This window comes from Silurus aristotelis (assembly GCF_946808225.1).
Source record: "Silurus aristotelis genome assembly, chromosome: 4".
Classification (NCBI taxonomy): Eukaryota; Metazoa; Chordata; class Actinopteri; order Siluriformes; family Siluridae; genus Silurus; species Silurus aristotelis.
Window position 1 is genome coordinate 36,403,379 of NC_139577.1, and position 19,920 is coordinate 36,423,298.

The following is a 19,920-nucleotide window of genomic DNA, read 5'->3' on the forward strand; positions in this document are numbered from 1 at the left end:
GCGCGGTGGTATGTGGCACAGAGTGCATGGCCGAGTGCTGTTATGTGAAAGGAGGCCAGATTCGGAGGAGACAAACGGTGAGAATCACACACCTGCGGGGAATTTGACTAATCTGTGTTCTCCTATGCAGGGGAAAAAAGGACAAAAGGGAAGAGAGAACGGAGCCTCAAAAGAGAGAAGACATGAAGAGTAGTGTGTGTCCGTGTTTGTTTGAGTGAAAGCATGAAAAAAACGAATGTAAAAATAAAGTTGTTTCTGCCAATAACTTGCCCGCCAACCCACTGTTTTTTTCTTCCTCGAACCCAAAGCTCTGCTACAGAGACATTTCACAGATTCCCGTAGTTTGGTTCCTGCAACATCTCAATCAGATGTATACCAGGCAAAAGAGGAAAAAATGCCCGTCTTAGCCCCTGCTCATGAGGGTGTATCCGTTTCACTCACTTCAAAGAAATGCTCAAGGTTGGCGATACTGTCATATCACATAGTTTCATGGCATGTTAGATGTTTTCAGAAAACAATGTAGATGATATCAATCAAGATCGTCTTCAAGAGACTCAGGCTACAACAGCCACCACGACGAGCATCGAGCATGGATACTCACGGCATTATTGATGGCGTTCTTCACTTGACTGTAGGTGTTGTTCTCAAGTTCAGGGTTCTCTGAAATGCTAATATTACTGATGCTGATGTTGAAGATGAGTGCATAGGAGGTGTTTGAAATTCCTGTGGATTACACCAAGCATCCATTAGAATTCAACATATCTCATGCGACTGGGACAGTAATGTGAACAGCTGTTGCTGTTAAGTTTGAAAATAAAACAAAGACATACTCTGGTAAGTCACATTCAGCACTTTTAGGGTATCAGTGAGATTTGTGAATCGAGAACTCAGCAACGATGTGATGGCACTGAGGGCCAAACTCTCACTGGGAACCGGAGTGAAGGAGTTGAAGACCACTCTGGCCTGCACCATAGCTGAACCAGTACTGAAGACACAAAGCATAATGATTGGTAATCTTTTCAGGCAAAATTTCACAACCATGACTGATATCTCCATTTACTTATACAGGTCTGAAATAATCTTACGTTGTTTTTGGAGTGGCTGTACAAGACAACAGTGGAACGCTTGAAGTTGATGGAGGACCTGATGTATAAATACCTACTCGAAACAGGATTCATTGAAAGGTAAAAGAATTTCAAAAGCCATTTAATCTCACACAGCACCAATAATACAACAATCCAAAAGGAAGATTGTGGAGCGCATCTTACCGCTTTGTTTCTTGAGCTCACTGAGATAGTTGACTGGATTTTTAGTATCTCCATTTTGAAAGCTGTACTCAATTTCACCTCCAATCTGCTTTCCTAATAATCTATTTCAAAAAGCATAATATGAAATGGTGTTCATACCCACAACTGTGCAAAAGCAGTAGACAAACTATTATCAATTCAGAAATCTGTGCTGCTTTGGACTTACGTGTAGTTGGAGGACTTGGGTGTAAATGGATCTGCATTAGGTGCATTGAGCAGTGTGTTTAGCTAGAGAAAGTAAAATGTTTAGAGTTAAATGACAAAGAATCTCACAATTCAAATTCTGCTTCGTATACCTCTTCCAAAATTAGTAACCCTTTAATTAATGGATGCAGATAGCATTCCCATGTTATGGTACAAGAGAGTGCGAGATTGACAAAACGGACCGAGCCAGCTGCAGCAATGTTACAGTCACTGTACCAGTATGTGTTGGTGAAGCAGGGACTCGTTTAGGGGAAAATGCTCAAAAGAGAACCACTGCTCCTCTAGAACATTGATTTGCGCTCGACGTCGCTTGGACACTGAGGCATCGGGGCGTGGCCGAGCGCCGACTGGTAAGATTAAAGCTGGTTCTGCCAATGACTTGCCGTCATGGGTGAGCTGGTGAAGGTGCTCACCGAGCTCCAGCAGACACAATACCAGGCCTTCCCAAAAGGGAGAACCAGATGGATTGAGTCGTGCCAGCAGGCTTCCACTCGGGTAAAAACTGCCCTCTGCAGTGGGCCGCGTTTACCTTCTTCCAATATCTCTCTCCCAATTGTTTTTCAGATGACTGCATCAGACAGGGGGCTGGAGGCCACGTTGCCCCAGCTGGTGGAGGAGGGGCGAGCGCCCCACCCGCTGTACATCAGCTGTAAGCTCTCTGTGTTGGTGAGCCGGTACAGCACTATAGAGAAAGAGTGATTGGCCATCAAGTTTGCAGTCCTCACCCTCCGATACCCTCTGCTCAGACCACGGGCCGCTCCAATGGCTCCATCGCATGCAAGAGTTCAACACGCGGATCACTCTGTGGTATCTGGCACGTCAGCCGTTTAAGTTCGAGGTGGTCCACAGAGTGAGGGTGCAGATGGCTGCGGCTGATTTTCTTTCACGTCATGGGGAGGAGTCAGTTGCCGACTGGAACGCGCGGTGGTATGTGGCACAGAGTGCATGGCCGAGTGCGGTTATGTGAAAGGAGGCCAGATTCGGAGGAGACAAACGGTGAGAATCACACACCTGCGGGGAATTTGACTAATCTGTGTTCTCCTATGCAGGGGAAAAAAGGACAAAAGGGAAGAGAGAACGGAGCCTCAAAAGAGAGAAGACATGAAGAGTAGTGTGTGTCCGTGTTTGTTTGAGTGAAAGCATGAAAAAAACGAATGTAAAAATAAAGTTGTTTCTGCCAATAACTTGCCCGCCAACCCACTGTTTTTTTCTTCCTCGAACCCAAAGCTCTGCTACAGAGACATTTCACAGATTCCCGTAGTTTGGTTCCTGCAACATCTCAATCAGATGTATACCAGGCAAAAGAGGAAAAAATGCCCGTCTTAGCCCCTGCTCATGAGGGTGTATCCGTTTCACTCACTTCAAAGAAATGCTCAAGGTTGGCGATACTGTCATATCACATAGTTTCATGGCATGTTAGATGTTTTCAGAAAACAATGTAGATGATTATCAATCAAGATCGTCTTCAAGAGACTCAGGCTACAACAGCCACCACGACGAGCATCGAGCATGGATACTCACGGCATTATTGATGGCGTTCTCCACTTGACTGTAGGTGTTGTTCTCAAGTTCAGGGTTCTCTGAAATGCTAATATTACTGATGCTGATGTTGAAGATGAGTGCATAGGAGGTGTTTGAAATTCCTGTGGATTACACCAAGCATCCATTAGAATTCAACATATCTCATGCAACTGGGACAGTAATGTGAACAGCTGTTGCTGTTAAGTTTGAAAATAAAACAAAGACATACTCCGGTAAGTCACATTCAGCACTTTTAGGGTATCAGTGAGATTTGTGAATCGAGAACTCAGCAACGATGTGATGGCACTGAGGGCCAAACTCTCACTGGGAACCGGAGTGAAGGAGTTGAAGACCACTCTGGCCTGCACCATAGCTGAACCAGTACTGAAGACACAAAGCATAATGATTGGTAATCTTTTCAGGCAAAATTTCACAACCATGACTGATATCTCCATTTACTTATACAGGTCTGAAATAATCTTACGTTGTTTTTGGAGTGGCTGTAGAAGACAACAGTGGAACGCTTGAAGTTGATGGAGGACCTGATGTATAAATACCTACTCGAAACAGGATTCATTGAAAGGTAAAAGAATTTCAAAAGCCATTCAATCTCACTCAGCACCAATAATACAACAATCCAAAAGGAAGATTGTGGAGCGCATCTTACCGCTTTGTTTCTGGAGCTCACTGAGATAGTTGACTGGATTTTTAGTATCTCCATTTTGAAAGCTGTACTCAATTTCACCTCCAATCTGCTTTCCTAATAATCTATTTCAAAAAGCACAATATGAAATGGTGTTCATACCCACAACTGTGCAAAAGCAGTAGACAAACTATTATCAATTCAGAAATCTGTGCTGCTTCGGACTTACGTGTAGTTGGAGGACTTGGGTGTAAATGGATCTGCATTAGGTGCATTGAGCAGTGTGTTTAGCTAGAGAAAGTAAAATGTTTAGAGTTAAATGACAAAGAATCTCACAATTCAAATTCTGCTTCGTATACCTCTTCCAAAATTAGTAACCCTTTAATTAATGGATGCAGATAGCATTCCCATGTTATGGTACAAGAGAGTGCGAGATTGACAAAACGGACCGAGCCAGCTGCAGCAATGTTACAGTCACTGTACCAGTATGTGTTGGTGAAGCAGGGACTCGTTTAGGGGAAAATGCTCAAAAGAGAACCACTGCTCCTCTAGAACATTGATTTGCGCTCGACGTCGCTTGGACACTGAGGCATCGGGGCGTGGCCGAGCGCCGACTGGTTAAATTAAAGCTGGTTTTGCCAATGACTTGCCGTCATGGGTGAGCTGGTGAAGGTGCTCACCGAGCTCCAGCAGACACAATACCAGGCCTTCCCAAAAGGGAGAACCAGATGGATTGAGTCGTGCCAGCAGGCTTCCACTCGGGTAAAAACTGCACTCTGCAGTGGGCCGCGTTTACCTTCTTCCAATATCTCTCTCCCAATTGTTTTTCAGATGACTGCATCAGACAGGGGGCTGGAGGCCACGTTGCCCCAGCTGGTGGAGGAGGGGCGAGCGCCCCACCCGCTGTACATCAGCTGTAAGCTCTCTGTGTTGGTGAGCCGGTACAGCACTATAGAGAAAGAGTGATTGGCCATCAAGTTTGCAGTCCTCACCCTCCGATACCCTCTGCTCAGACCACGGGCCGCTCCAATGGCTCCATCGCATGCAAGAGTTCAACACGCGGATCACTCTGTGGTATCTGGCACGTCAGCCGTTTAAGTTCGAGGTGGTCCACAGAGTGAGGGTGCAGATGGCTGCGGCTGATTTTCTTTCACGTCATGGGGAGGAGTCAGTTGCCGACTGGAACGCGCGGTGGTATGTGGCACAGAGTGCATGGCCGAGTGCGGTTATGTGAAAGGAGGCCAGATTCGGAGGAGACAAACGGTGAGAATCACACACCTGCGGGGAATTTGACTAATCTGTGTTCTCCTATGCAGGGGAAAAAAGGACAAAAGGGAAGAGAGAACGGAGCCTCAAAAGAGAGAAGACATGAAGAGTAGTGTGTGTCCGTGTTTGTTTGAGTGAAAGCATGAAAAAAACGAATGTAAAAATAAAGTTGTTTCTGCCAATAACTTGCCCGCCAACCCACTGTTTTTTTCTTCCTCGAACCCAAAGCTCTGCTACAGAGACATTTCACAGATTCCCGTAGTTTGGTTCCTGCAACATCTCAATCAGATGTATACCAGGCAAAAGAGGAAAAAATGCCCGTCTTAGCCCCTGCTCATGAGGGTGTATCCGTTTCACTCACTTCAAAGAAATGCTCAAGGTTGGCGATACTGTCATATCACATAGTTTCATGGCATGTTAGATGTTTTCAGAAAACAATGTAGATGATTATCAATCAAGATCGTCTTCAAGAGACTCAGGCTACAACAGCCACCACGACGAGCATCGAGCATGGATACTCACGGCATTATTGATGGCGTTCTCCACTTGACTGTAGGTGTTGTTCTCAAGTTCAGGGTTCTCTGAAATGCTAATATTACTGATGCTGATGTTGAAGATGAGTGCATAGGAGGTGTTTGAAATTCCTGTGGATTACACCAAGCATCCATTAGAATTCAACATATCTCATGCAACTGGGACAGTAATGTGAACAGCTGTTGCTGTTAAGTTTGAAAATAAAACAAAGACATACTCCGGTAAGTCACATTCAGCACTTTTAGGGTATCAGTGAGATTTGTGAATCGAGAACTCAGCAACGATGTGATGGCACTGAGGGCCAAACTCTCACTGGGAACCGGAGTGAAGGAGTTGAAGACCACTCTGGCCTGCACCATAGCTGAACCAGTACTGAAGACACAAAGCATAATGATTGGTAATCTTTTCAGGCAAAATTTCACAACCATGACTGATATCTCCATTTACTTATACAGGTCTGAAATAATCTTACGTTGTTTTTGGAGTGGCTGTAGAAGACAACAGTGGAACGCTTGAAGTTGATGGAGGACCTGATGTATAAATACCTACTCGAAACAGGATTCATTGAAAGGTAAAAGAATTTCAAAAGCCATTCAATCTCACTCAGCACCAATAATACAACAATCCAAAAGGAAGATTGTGGAGCGCATCTTACCGCTTTGTTTCTGGAGCTCACTGAGATAGTTGACTGGATTTTTAGTATCTCCATTTTGAAAGCTGTACTCAATTTCACCTCCAATCTGCTTTACTAATAATCTATTTCAAAAAGCACAATATGAAATGGTGTTCATACCCACAACTGTGCAAAAGCAGTAGACAAACTATTATCAATTCAGAAATCTGTGCTGCTTCGGACTTACGTGTAGTTGGAGGACTTGGGTGTAAATGGATCTGCATTAGGTGCATTGAGCAGTGTGTTTAGCTAGAGAAAGTAAAATGTTTAGAGTTAAATGACAAAGAATCTCACAATTCAAATTCTGCTTCGTATACCTCTTCCAAAATTAGTAACCCTTTAATTAATGGATGCAGATAGCATTCCCATGTTATGGTACAAGAGAGTGCGAGATTGACAAAACGGACCGAGCCAGCTGCAGCAATGTTACAGTCACTGTACCAGTATGTGTTGGTGAAGCAGGGACTCGTTTAGGGGAAAATGCTCAAAAGAGAACCACTGCTCCTCTAGAACATTGATTTGCGCTCGACGTCGCTTGGACACTGAGGCATCGGGGCGTGGCCGAGCGCCGACTGGTAAGATTAAAGCTGGTTCTGCCAATGACTTGCCGTCATGGGTGAGCTGGTGAAGGTGCTCACCGAGCTCCAGCAGACACAATACCAGGCCTTCCCAAAAGGGAGAGCCAGATGGATTGAGTCGTGCCAGCAGGCTTCCACTCGGGTAAAAACTGCCCTCTGCAGTGGGCCGCGTTTACCTTCTTCCAATATCTCTCTCCCAATTGTTTTTCAGATGACTGCATCAGACAGGGGGCTGGAGGCCACGTTGCCCCAGCTGGTGGAGGAGGGGCGAGCGCCCCACCCGCTGTACATCAGCTGTAAGCTCTCTGTGTTGGTGAGCCGGTACAGCACTATAGAGAAAGAGTGATTGGCCATCAAGTTTGCAGTCCTCACCCTCCGATACCCTCTGCTCAGACCACGGGCCGCTCCAATGGCTCCATCGCATGCAAGAGTTCAACACGCGGATCACTCTGTGGTATCTGGCACGTCAGCCGTTTAAGTTCGAGGTGGTCCACAGAGTGAGGGTGCAGATGGCTGCGGCTGATTTTCTTTCACGTCATGGGGAGGAGTCAGTTGCCGACTGGAACGCGCGGTGGTATGTGGCACAGAGTGCATGGCCGAGTGCGGTTATGTGAAAGGAGGCCAGATTCGGAGGAGACAAACGGTGAGAATCACACACCTGCGGGGAATTTGACTAATCTGTGTTCTCCTATGCAGGGGAAAAAAGGACAAAAGGGAAGAGAGAACGGAGCCTCAAAAGAGAGAAGACATGAAGAGTAGTGTGTGTCCGTGTTTGTTTGAGTGAAAGCATGAAAAAAACGAATGTAAAAATAAAGTTGTTTCTGCCAATAACTTGCCCGCCAACCCACTGTTTTTTTCTTCCTCGAACCCAAAGCTCTGCTACAGAGACATTTCACAGATTCCCGTAGTTTGGTTCCTGCAACATCTCAATCAGATGTATACCAGGCAAAAGAGGAAAAAATGCCCGTCTTAGCCCCTGCTCATGAGGGTGTATCCGTTTCACTCACTTCAAAGAAATGCTCAAGGTTGGCGATACTGTCATATCACATAGTTTCATGGCATGTTAGATGTTTTCAGAAAACAATGTAGATGATTATCAATCAAGATCGTCTTCAAGAGACTCAGGCTACAACAGCCACCACGACGAGCATCGAGCATGGATACTCACGGCATTATTGATGGCGTTCTCCACTTGACTGTAGGTGTTGTTCTCAAGTTCAGGGTTCTCTGAAATGCTAATATTACTGATGCTGATGTTGAAGATGAGTGCATAGGAGGTGTTTGAAATTCCTGTGGATTACACCAAGCATCCATTAGAATTCAACATATCTCATGCAACTGGGACAGTAATGTGAACAGCTGTTGCTGTTAAGTTTGAAAATAAAACAAAGACATACTCCGGTAAGTCACATTCAGCACTTTTAGGGTATCAGTGAGATTTGTGAATCGAGAACTCAGCAACGATGTGATGGCACTGAGGGCCAAACTCTCACTGGGAACCGGAGTGAAGGAGTTGAAGACCACTCTGGCCTGCACCATAGCTGAACCAGTACTGAAGACACAAAGCATAATGATTGGTAATCTTTTCAGGCAAAATTTCACAACCATGACTGATATCTCCATTTACTTATACAGGTCTGAAATAATCTTACGTTGTTTTTGGAGTGGCTGTAGAAGACAACAGTGGAACGCTTGAAGTTGATGGAGGACCTGATGTATAAATACCTACTCGAAACAGGATTCATTGAAAGGTAAAAGAATTTCAAAAGCCATTCAATCTCACTCAGCACCAATAATACAACAATCCAAAAGGAAGATTGTGGAGCGCATCTTACCGCTTTGTTTCTGGAGCTCACTGAGATAGTTGACTGGATTTTTAGTATCTCCATTTTGAAAGCTGTACTCAATTTCACCTCCAATCTGCTTTCCTAATAATCTATTTCAAAAAGCACAATATGAAATGGTGTTCATACCCACAACTGTGCAAAAGCAGTAGACAAACTATTATCAATTCAGAAATCTGTGCTGCTTCGGACTTACGTGTAGTTGGAGGACTTGGGTGTAAATGGATCTGCATTAGGTGCATTGAGCAGTGTGTTTAGCTAGAGAAAGTAAAATGTTTAGAGTTAAATGACAAAGAATCTCACAATTCAAATTCTGCTTCGTATACCTCTTCCAAAATTAGTAACCCTTTAATTAATGGATGCAGATAGCATTCCCATGTTATGGTACAAGAGAGTGCGAGATTGACAAAACGGACCGAGCCAGCTGCAGCAATGTTACAGTCACTGTACCAGTATGTGTTGGTGAAGCAGGGACTCGTTTAGGGGAAAATGCTCAAAAGAGAACCACTGCTCCTCTAGAACATTGATTTGCGCTCGACGTCGCTTGGACACTGAGGCATCGGGGCGTGGCCGAGCGCCGACTGGTAAGATTAAAGCTGGTTCTGCCAATGACTTGCCGTCATGGGTGAGCTGGTGAAGGTGCTCACCGAGCTCCAGCAGACACAATACCAGGCCTTCCCAAAAGGGAGAGCCAGATGGATTGAGTCGTGCCAGCAGGCTTCCACTCGGGTAAAAACTGCCCTCTGCAGTGGGCCGCGTTTACCTTCTTCCAATATCTCTCTCCCAATTGTTTTTCAGATGACTGCATCAGACAGGGGGCTGGAGGCCACGTTGCCCCAGCTGGTGGAGGAGGGGCGAGCGCCCCACCCGCTGTACATCAGCTGTAAGCTCTCTGTGTTGGTGAGCCGGTACAGCACTATAGAGAAAGAGTGATTGGCCATCAAGTTTGCAGTCCTCACCCTCCGATACCCTCTGCTCAGACCACGGGCCGCTCCAATGGCTCCATCGCATGCAAGAGTTCAACACGCGGATCACTCTGTGGTATCTGGCACGTCAGCCGTTTAAGTTCGAGGTGGTCCACAGAGTGAGGGTGCAGATGGCTGCGGCTGATTTTCTTTCACGTCATGGGGAGGAGTCAGTTGCCGACTGGAACGCGCGGTGGTATGTGGCACAGAGTGCATGGCCGAGTGCGGTTATGTGAAAGGAGGCCAGATTCGGAGGAGACAAACGGTGAGAATCACACACCTGCGGGGAATTTGACTAATCTGTGTTCTCCTATGCAGGGGAAAAAAGGACAAAAGGGAAGAGAGAACGGAGCCTCAAAAGAGAGAAGACATGAAGAGTAGTGTGTGTCCGTGTTTGTTTGAGTGAAAGCATGAAAAAAACGAATGTAAAAATAAAGTTGTTTCTGCCAATAACTTGCCCGCCAACCCACTGTTTTTTTCTTCCTCGAACCCAAAGCTCTGCTACAGAGACATTTCACAGATTCCCGTAGTTTGGTTCCTGCAACATCTCAATCAGATGTATACCAGGCAAAAGAGGAAAAAATGCCCGTCTTAGCCCCTGCTCATGAGGGTGTATCCGTTTCACTCACTTCAAAGAAATGCTCAAGGTTGGCGATACTGTCATATCACATAGTTTCATGGCATGTTAGATGTTTTCAGAAAACAATGTAGATGATTATCAATCAAGATCGTCTTCAAGAGACTCAGGCTACAACAGCCACCACGACGAGCATCGAGCATGGATACTCACGGCATTATTGATGGCGTTCTCCACTTGACTGTAGGTGTTGTTCTCAAGTTCAGGGTTCTCTGAAATGCTAATATTACTGATGCTGATGTTGAAGATGAGTGCATAGGAGGTGTTTGAAATTCCTGTGGATTACACCAAGCATCCATTAGAATTCAACATATCTCATGCAACTGGGACAGTAATGTGAACAGCTGTTGCTGTTAAGTTTGAAAATAAAACAAAGACATACTCCGGTAAGTCACATTCAGCACTTTTAGGGTATCAGTGAGATTTGTGAATCGAGAACTCAGCAACGATGTGATGGCACTGAGGGCCAAACTCTCACTGGGAACCGGAGTGAAGGAGTTGAAGACCACTCTGGCCTGCACCATAGCTGAACCAGTACTGAAGACACAAAGCATAATGATTGGTAATCTTTTCAGGCAAAATTTCACAACCATGACTGATATCTCCATTTACTTATACAGGTCTGAAATAATCTTACGTTGTTTTTGGAGTGGCTGTAGAAGACAACAGTGGAACGCTTGAAGTTGATGGAGGACCTGATGTATAAATACCTACTCGAAACAGGATTCATTGAAAGGTAAAAGAATTTCAAAAGCCATTCAATCTCACTCAGCACCAATAATACAACAATCCAAAAGGAAGATTGTGGAGCGCATCTTACCGCTTTGTTTCTGGAGCTCACTGAGATAGTTGACTGGATTTTTAGTATCTCCATTTTGAAAGCTGTACTCAATTTCACCTCCAATCTGCTTTCCTAATAATCTATTTCAAAAAGCACAATATGAAATGGTGTTCATACCCACAACTGTGCAAAAGCAGTAGACAAACTATTATCAATTCAGAAATCTGTGCTGCTTCGGACTTACGTGTAGTTGGAGGACTTGGGTGTAAATGGATCTGCATTAGGTGCATTGAGCAGTGTGTTTAGCTAGAGAAAGTAAAATGTTTAGAGTTAAATGACAAAGAATCTCACAATTCAAATTCTGCTTCGTATACCTCTTCCAAAATTAGTAACCCTTTAATTAATGGATGCAGATAGCATTCCCATGTTATGGTACAAGAGAGTGCGAGATTGACAAAACGGACCGAGCCAGCTGCAGCAATGTTACAGTCACTGTACCAGTATGTGTTGGTGAAGCAGGGACTCGTTTAGGGGAAAATGCTCAAAAGAGAACCACTGCTCCTCTAGAACATTGATTTGCGCTCGACGTCGCTTGGACACTGAGGCATCGGGGCGTGGCCGAGCGCCGACTGGTAAGATTAAAGCTGGTTCTGCCAATGACTTGCCGTCATGGGTGAGCTGGTGAAGGTGCTCACCGAGCTCCAGCAGACACAATACCAGGCCTTCCCAAAAGGGAGAGCCAGATGGATTGAGTCGTGCCAGCAGGCTTCCACTCGGGTAAAAACTGCCCTCTGCAGTGGGCCGCGTTTACCTTCTTCCAATATCTCTCTCCCAATTGTTTTTCAGATGACTGCATCAGACAGGGGGCTGGAGGCCACGTTGCCCCAGCTGGTGGAGGAGGGGCGAGCGCCCCACCCGCTGTACATCAGCTGTAAGCTCTCTGTGTTGGTGAGCCGGTACAGCACTATAGAGAAAGAGTGATTGGCCATCAAGTTTGCAGTCCTCACCCTCCGATACCCTCTGCTCAGACCACGGGCCGCTCCAATGGCTCCATCGCATGCAAGAGTTCAACACGCGGATCACTCTGTGGTATCTGGCACGTCAGCCGTTTAAGTTCGAGGTGGTCCACAGAGTGAGGGTGCAGATGGCTGCGGCTGATTTTCTTTCACGTCATGGGGAGGAGTCAGTTGCCGACTGGAACGCGCGGTGGTATGTGGCACAGAGTGCATGGCCGAGTGCGGTTATGTGAAAGGAGGCCAGATTCGGAGGAGACAAACGGTGAGAATCACACACCTGCGGGGAATTTGACTAATCTGTGTTCTCCTATGCAGGGGAAAAAAGGACAAAAGGGAAGAGAGAACGGAGCCTCAAAAGAGAGAAGACATGAAGAGTAGTGTGTGTCCGTGTTTGTTTGAGTGAAAGCATGAAAAAAACGAATGTAAAAATAAAGTTGTTTCTGCCAATAACTTGCCCGCCAACCCACTGTTTTTTTCTTCCTCGAACCCAAAGCTCTGCTACAGAGACATTTCACAGATTCCCGTAGTTTGGTTCCTGCAACATCTCAATCAGATGTATACCAGGCAAAAGAGGAAAAAATGCCCGTCTTAGCCCCTGCTCATGAGGGTGTATCCGTTTCACTCACTTCAAAGAAATGCTCAAGGTTGGCGATACTGTCATATCACATAGTTTCATGGCATGTTAGATGTTTTCAGAAAACAATGTAGATGATTATCAATCAAGATCGTCTTCAAGAGACTCAGGCTACAACAGCCACCACGACGAGCATCGAGCATGGATACTCACGGCATTATTGATGGCGTTCTCCACTTGACTGTAGGTGTTGTTCTCAAGTTCAGGGTTCTCTGAAATGCTAATATTACTGATGCTGATGTTGAAGATGAGTGCATAGGAGGTGTTTGAAATTCCTGTGGATTACACCAAGCATCCATTAGAATTCAACATATCTCATGCAACTGGGACAGTAATGTGAACAGCTGTTGCTGTTAAGTTTGAAAATAAAACAAAGACATACTCCGGTAAGTCACATTCAGCACTTTTAGGGTATCAGTGAGATTTGTGAATCGAGAACTCAGCAACGATGTGATGGCACTGAGGGCCAAACTCTCACTGGGAACCGGAGTGAAGGAGTTGAAGACCACTCTGGCCTGCACCATAGCTGAACCAGTACTGAAGACACAAAGCATAATGATTGGTAATCTTTTCAGGCAAAATTTCACAACCATGACTGATATCTCCATTTACTTATACAGGTCTGAAATAATCTTACGTTGTTTTTGGAGTGGCTGTAGAAGACAACAGTGGAACGCTTGAAGTTGATGGAGGACCTGATGTATAAATACCTACTCGAAACAGGATTCATTGAAAGGTAAAAGAATTTCAAAAGCCATTCAATCTCACTCAGCACCAATAATACAACAATCCAAAAGGAAGATTGTGGAGCGCATCTTACCGCTTTGTTTCTGGAGCTCACTGAGATAGTTGACTGGATTTTTAGTATCTCCATTTTGAAAGCTGTACTCAATTTCACCTCCAATCTGCTTTCCTAATAATCTATTTCAAAAAGCACAATATGAAATGGTGTTCATACCCACAACTGTGCAAAAGCAGTAGACAAACTATTATCAATTCAGAAATCTGTGCTGCTTCGGACTTACGTGTAGTTGGAGGACTTGGGTGTAAATGGATCTGCATTAGGTGCATTGAGCAGTGTGTTTAGCTAGAGAAAGTAAAATGTTTAGAGTTAAATGACAAAGAATCTCACAATTCAAATTCTGCTTCGTATACCTCTTCCAAAATTAGTAACCCTTTAATTAATGGATGCAGATAGCATTCCCATGTTATGGTACAAGAGAGTGCGAGATTGACAAAACGGACCGAGCCAGCTGCAGCAATGTTACAGTCACTGTACCAGTATGTGTTGGTGAAGCAGGGACTCGTTTAGGGGAAAATGCTCAAAAGAGAACCACTGCTCCTCTAGAACATTGATTTGCGCTCGACGTCGCTTGGACACTGAGGCATCGGGGCGTGGCCGAGCGCCGACTGGTAAGATTAAAGCTGGTTCTGCCAATGACTTGCCGTCATGGGTGAGCTGGTGAAGGTGCTCACCGAGCTCCAGCAGACACAATACCAGGCCTTCCCAAAAGGGAGAGCCAGATGGATTGAGTCGTGCCAGCAGGCTTCCACTCGGGTAAAAACTGCCCTCTGCAGTGGGCCGCGTTTACCTTCTTCCAATATCTCTCTCCCAATTGTTTTTCAGATGACTGCATCAGACAGGGGGCTGGAGGCCACGTTGCCCCAGCTGGTGGAGGAGGGGCGAGCGCCCCACCCGCTGTACATCAGCTGTAAGCTCTCTGTGTTGGTGAGCCGGTACAGCACTATAGAGAAAGAGTGATTGGCCATCAAGTTTGCAGTCCTCACCCTCCGATACCCTCTGCTCAGACCACGGGCCGCTCCAATGGCTCCATCGCATGCAAGAGTTCAACACGCGGATCACTCTGTGGTATCTGGCACGTCAGCCGTTTAAGTTCGAGGTGGTCCACAGAGTGAGGGTGCAGATGGCTGCGGCTGATTTTCTTTCACGTCATGGGGAGGAGTCAGTTGCCGACTGGAACGCGCGGTGGTATGTGGCACAGAGTGCATGGCCGAGTGCGGTTATGTGAAAGGAGGCCAGATTCGGAGGAGACAAACGGTGAGAATCACACACCTGCGGGGAATTTGACTAATCTGTGTTCTCCTATGCAGGGGAAAAAAGGACAAAAGGGAAGAGAGAACGGAGCCTCAAAAGAGAGAAGACATGAAGAGTAGTGTGTGTCCGTGTTTGTTTGAGTGAAAGCATGAAAAAAACGAATGTAAAAATAAAGTTGTTTCTGCCAATAACTTGCCCGCCAACCCACTGTTTTTTTCTTCCTCGAACCCAAAGCTCTGCTACAGAGACATTTCACAGATTCCCGTAGTTTGGTTCCTGCAACATCTCAATCAGATGTATACCAGGCAAAAGAGGAAAAAATGCCCGTCTTAGCCCCTGCTCATGAGGGTGTATCCGTTTCACTCACTTCAAAGAAATGCTCAAGGTTGGCGATACTGTCATATCACATAGTTTCATGGCATGTTAGATGTTTTCAGAAAACAATGTAGATGATTATCAATCAAGATCGTCTTCAAGAGACTCAGGCTACAACAGCCACCACGACGAGCATCGAGCATGGATACTCACGGCATTATTGATGGCGTTCTCCACTTGACTGTAGGTGTTGTTCTCAAGTTCAGGGTTCTCTGAAATGCTAATATTACTGATGCTGATGTTGAAGATGAGTGCATAGGAGGTGTTTGAAATTCCTGTGGATTACACCAAGCATCCATTAGAATTCAACATATCTCATGCAACTGGGACAGTAATGTGAACAGCTGTTGCTGTTAAGTTTGAAAATAAAACAAAGACATACTCCGGTAAGTCACATTCAGCACTTTTAGGGTATCAGTGAGATTTGTGAATCGAGAACTCAGCAACGATGTGATGGCACTGAGGGCCAAACTCTCACTGGGAACCGGAGTGAAGGAGTTGAAGACCACTCTGGCCTGCACCATAGCTGAACCAGTACTGAAGACACAAAGCATAATGATTGGTAATCTTTTCAGGCAAAATTTCACAACCATGACTGATATCTCCATTTACTTATACAGGTCTGAAATAATCTTACGTTGTTTTTGGAGTGGCTGTAGAAGACAACAGTGGAACGCTTGAAGTTGATGGAGGACCTGATGTATAAATACCTACTCGAAACAGGATTCATTGAAAGGTAAAAGAATTTCAAAAGCCATTCAATCTCACTCAGCACCAATAATACAACAATCCAAAAGGAAGATTGTGGAGCGCATCTTACCGCTTTGTTTCTGGAGCTCACTGAGATAGTTGACTGGATTTTTAGTATCTCCATTTTGAAAGCTGTACTCAATTTCACCTCCAATCTGCTTTCCTAATAATCTATTTCAAAAAGCACAATATGAAATGGTGTTCATACCCACAACTGTGCAAAAGCAGTAGACAAACTATTATCAATTCAGAAATCTGTGCTGCTTCGGACTTACGTGTAGTTGGAGGACTTGGGTGTAAATGGATCTGCATTAGGTGCATTGAGCAGTGTGTTTAGCTAGAGAAAGTAAAATGTTTAGAGTTAAATGACAAAGAATCTCACAATTCAAATTCTGCTTCGTATACCTCTTCCAAAATTAGTAACCCTTTAATTAATGGATGCAGATAGCATTCCCATGTTATGGTACAAGAGAGTGCGAGATTGACAAAACGGACCGAGCCAGCTGCAGCAATGTTACAGTCACTGTACCAGTATGTGTTGGTGAAGCAGGGACTCGTTTAGGGGAAAATGCTCAAAAGAGAACCACTGCTCCTCTAGAACATTGATTTGCGCTCGACGTCGCTTGGACACTGAGGCATCGGGGCGTGGCCGAGCGCCGACTGGTAAGATTAAAGCTGGTTCTGCCAATGACTTGCCGTCATGGGTGAGCTGGTGAAGGTGCTCACCGAGCTCCAGCAGACACAATACCAGGCCTTCCCAAAAGGGAGAGCCAGATGGATTGAGTCGTGCCAGCAGGCTTCCACTCGGGTAAAAACTGCCCTCTGCAGTGGGCCGCGTTTACCTTCTTCCAATATCTCTCTCCCAATTGTTTTTCAGATGACTGCATCAGACAGGGGGCTGGAGGCCACGTTGCCCCAGCTGGTGGAGGAGGGGCGAGCGCCCCACCCGCTGTACATCAGCTGTAAGCTCTCTGTGTTGGTGAGCCGGTACAGCACTATAGAGAAAGAGTGATTGGCCATCAAGTTTGCAGTCCTCACCCTCCGATACCCTCTGCTCAGACCACGGGCCGCTCCAATGGCTCCATCGCATGCAAGAGTTCAACACGCGGATCACTCTGTGGTATCTGGCACGTCAGCCGTTTAAGTTCGAGGTGGTCCACAGAGTGAGGGTGCAGATGGCTGCGGCTGATTTTCTTTCACGTCATGGGGAGGAGTCAGTTGCCGACTGGAACGCGCGGTGGTATGTGGCACAGAGTGCATGGCCGAGTGCGGTTATGTGAAAGGAGGCCAGATTCGGAGGAGACAAACGGTGAGAATCACACACCTGCGGGGAATTTGACTAATCTGTGTTCTCCTATGCAGGGGAAAAAAGGACAAAAGGGAAGAGAGAACGGAGCCTCAAAAGAGAGAAGACATGAAGAGTAGTGTGTGTCCGTGTTTGTTTGAGTGAAAGCATGAAAAAAACGAATGTAAAAATAAAGTTGTTTCTGCCAATAACTTGCCCGCCAACCCACTGTTTTTTTCTTCCTCGAACCCAAAGCTCTGCTACAGAGACATTTCACAGATTCCCGTAGTTTGGTTCCTGCAACATCTCAATCAGATGTATACCAGGCAAAAGAGGAAAAAATGCCCGTCTTAGCCCCTGCTCATGAGGGTGTATCCGTTTCACTCACTTCAAAGAAATGCTCAAGGTTGGCGATACTGTCATATCACATAGTTTCATGGCATGTTAGATGTTTTCAGAAAACAATGTAGATGATTATCAATCAAGATCGTCTTCAAGAGACTCAGGCTACAACAGCCACCACGACGAGCATCGAGCATGGATACTCACGGCATTATTGATGGCGTTCTCCACTTGACTGTAGGTGTTGTTCTCAAGTTCAGGGTTCTCTGAAATGCTAATATTACTGATGCTGATGTTGAAGATGAGTGCATAGGAGGTGTTTGAAATTCCTGTGGATTACACCAAGCATCCATTAGAATTCAACATATCTCATGCAACTGGGACAGTAATGTGAACAGCTGTTGCTGTTAAGTTTGAAAATAAAACAAAGACATACTCCGGTAAGTCACATTCAGCACTTTTAGGGTATCAGTGAGATTTGTGAATCGAGAACTCAGCAACGATGTGATGGCACTGAGGGCCAAACTCTCACTGGGAACCGGAGTGAAGGAGTTGAAGACCACTCTGGCCTGCACCATAGCTGAACCAGTACTGAAGACACAAAGCATAATGATTGGTAATCTTTTCAGGCAAAATTTCACAACCATGACTGATATCTCCATTTACTTATACAGGTCTGAAATAATCTTACGTTGTTTTTGGAGTGGCTGTAGAAGACAACAGTGGAACGCTTGAAGTTGATGGAGGACCTGATGTATAAATACCTACTCGAAACAGGATTCATTGAAAGGTAAAAGAATTTCAAAAGCCATTCAATCTCACTCAGCACCAATAATACAACAATCCAAAAGGAAGATTGTGGAGCGCATCTTACCGCTTTGTTTCTGGAGCTCACTGAGATAGTTGACTGGATTTTTAGTATCTCCATTTTGAAAGCTGTACTCAATTTCACCTCCAATCTGCTTTCCTAATAATCTATTTCAAAAAGCACAATATGAAATGGTGTTCATACCCACAACTGTGCAAAAGCAGTAGACAAACTATTATCAATTCAGAAATCTGTGCTGCTTCGGACTTACGTGTAGTTGGAGGACTTGGGTGTAAATGGATCTGCATTAGGTGCATTGAGCAGTGTGTTTAGCTAGAGAAAGTAAAATGTTTAGAGTTAAATGACAAAGAATCTCACAATTCAAATTCTGCTTCGTATACCTCTTCCAAAATTAGTAACCCTTTAATTAATGGATGCAGATAGCATTCCCATGTTATGGTACAAGAGAGTGCGAGATTGACAAAACGGACCGAGCCAGCTGCAGCAATGTTACAGTCACTGTACCAGTATGTGTTGGTGAAGCAGGGACTCGTTTAGGGGAAAATGCTCAAAAGAGAACCACTGCTCCTCTAGAACATTGATTTGCGCTCGACGTCGCTTGGACACTGAGGCATCGGGGCGTGGCCGAGCGCCGACTGGTAAGATTAAAGCTGGTTCTGCCAATGACTTGCCGTCATGGGTGAGCTGGTGAAGGTGCTCACCGAGCTCCAGCAGACACAATACCAGGCCTTCCCAAAAGGGAGAGCCAGATGGATTGAGTCGTGCCAGCAGGCTTCCACTCGGGTAAAAACTGCCCTCTGCAGTGGGCCGCGTTTACCTTCTTCCAATATCTCTCTCCCAATTGTTTTTCAGATGACTGCATCAGACAGGGGGCTGGAGGCCACGTTGCCCCAGCTGGTGGAGGAGGGGCGAGCGCCCCACCCGCTGTACATCAGCTGTAAGCTCTCTGTGTTGGTGAGCCGGTACAGCACTATAGAGAAAGAGTGATTGGCCATCAAGTTTGCAGTCCTCACCCTCCGATACCCTCTGCTCAGACCACGGGCCGCTCCAATGGCTCCATCGCATGCAAGAGTTCAACACGCGGATCACTCTGTGGTATCTGGCACGTCAGCCGTTTAAGTTCGAGGTGGTCCACAGAGTGAGGGTGCAGATGGCTGCGGCTGATTTTCTTTCACGTCATGGGGAGGAGTCAGTTGCCGACTGGAACGCGCGGTGGTATGTGGCACAGAGTGCATGGCCGAGTGCGGTTATGTGAAAGGAGGCCAGATTCGGAGGAGACAAACGGTGAGAATCACACACCTGCGGGGAATTTGACTAATCTGTGTTCTCCTATGCAGGGGAAAAAAGGACAAAAGGGAAGAGAGAACGGAGCCTCAAAAGAGAGAAGACATGAAGAGTAGTGTGTGTCCGTGTTTGTTTGAGTGAAAGCATGAAAAAAACGAATGTAAAAATAAAGTTGTTTCTGCCAATAACTTGCCCGCCAACCCACTGTTTTTTTCTTCCTCGAACCCAAAGCTCTGCTACAGAGACATTTCACAGATTCCCGTAGTTTGGTTCCTGCAACATCTCAATCAGATGTATACCAGGCAAAAGAGGAAAAAATGCCCGTCTTAGCCCCTGCTCATGAGGGTGTATCCGTTTCACTCACTTCAAAGAAATGCTCAAGGTTGGCGATACTGT

At 45.6% G+C, this 19,920-nt stretch overlaps 2 protein-coding genes across 2 annotated transcripts in view; one reads left to right on the forward strand and one right to left on the reverse strand.

The window, feature by feature from the left end:
- LOC310724784 (uncharacterized protein) overlaps window positions 1-19,920 on the reverse strand; it is a gene marked incomplete at its 5' end in the record, with an annotated part of 47,472 nt that overhangs the window by 26,124 nt on the left and 1,428 nt on the right. Inside the window, 40 exons of the mRNA XM_083539055.1 lie at window positions 602-723; window positions 831-985; window positions 1,086-1,158; window positions 1,269-1,369; window positions 1,474-1,535; window positions 3,033-3,154; window positions 3,262-3,416; window positions 3,517-3,589; window positions 3,700-3,800; window positions 3,905-3,966; window positions 5,464-5,585; window positions 5,693-5,847; window positions 5,948-6,020; window positions 6,131-6,231; window positions 6,336-6,397; window positions 7,895-8,016; window positions 8,124-8,278; window positions 8,379-8,451; window positions 8,562-8,662; window positions 8,767-8,828; window positions 10,326-10,447; window positions 10,555-10,709; window positions 10,810-10,882; window positions 10,993-11,093; window positions 11,198-11,259; window positions 12,757-12,878; window positions 12,986-13,140; window positions 13,241-13,313; window positions 13,424-13,524; window positions 13,629-13,690; window positions 15,188-15,309; window positions 15,417-15,571; window positions 15,672-15,744; window positions 15,855-15,955; window positions 16,060-16,121; window positions 17,619-17,740; window positions 17,848-18,002; window positions 18,103-18,175; window positions 18,286-18,386; window positions 18,491-18,552. Coding sequence (XP_083395181.1) covers window positions 602-723; window positions 831-985; window positions 1,086-1,158; window positions 1,269-1,369; window positions 1,474-1,535; window positions 3,033-3,154; window positions 3,262-3,416; window positions 3,517-3,589; window positions 3,700-3,800; window positions 3,905-3,966; window positions 5,464-5,585; window positions 5,693-5,847; window positions 5,948-6,020; window positions 6,131-6,231; window positions 6,336-6,397; window positions 7,895-8,016; window positions 8,124-8,278; window positions 8,379-8,451; window positions 8,562-8,662; window positions 8,767-8,828; window positions 10,326-10,447; window positions 10,555-10,709; window positions 10,810-10,882; window positions 10,993-11,093; window positions 11,198-11,259; window positions 12,757-12,878; window positions 12,986-13,140; window positions 13,241-13,313; window positions 13,424-13,524; window positions 13,629-13,690; window positions 15,188-15,309; window positions 15,417-15,571; window positions 15,672-15,744; window positions 15,855-15,955; window positions 16,060-16,121; window positions 17,619-17,740; window positions 17,848-18,002; window positions 18,103-18,175; window positions 18,286-18,386; window positions 18,491-18,552 — 4,104 coding nt within the window. The remainder of the gene's footprint in view (window positions 1-601; window positions 724-830; window positions 986-1,085; window positions 1,159-1,268; window positions 1,370-1,473; window positions 1,536-3,032; window positions 3,155-3,261; window positions 3,417-3,516; window positions 3,590-3,699; window positions 3,801-3,904; window positions 3,967-5,463; window positions 5,586-5,692; window positions 5,848-5,947; window positions 6,021-6,130; window positions 6,232-6,335; window positions 6,398-7,894; window positions 8,017-8,123; window positions 8,279-8,378; window positions 8,452-8,561; window positions 8,663-8,766; window positions 8,829-10,325; window positions 10,448-10,554; window positions 10,710-10,809; window positions 10,883-10,992; window positions 11,094-11,197; window positions 11,260-12,756; window positions 12,879-12,985; window positions 13,141-13,240; window positions 13,314-13,423; window positions 13,525-13,628; window positions 13,691-15,187; window positions 15,310-15,416; window positions 15,572-15,671; window positions 15,745-15,854; window positions 15,956-16,059; window positions 16,122-17,618; window positions 17,741-17,847; window positions 18,003-18,102; window positions 18,176-18,285; window positions 18,387-18,490; window positions 18,553-19,920) is intronic.
- The window catches only part of LOC310724685 (uncharacterized protein), a 69,859-nt gene that overhangs the window by 4,689 nt on the left and 45,250 nt on the right, over window positions 1-19,920 (forward strand). The window lies entirely within an intron of this gene.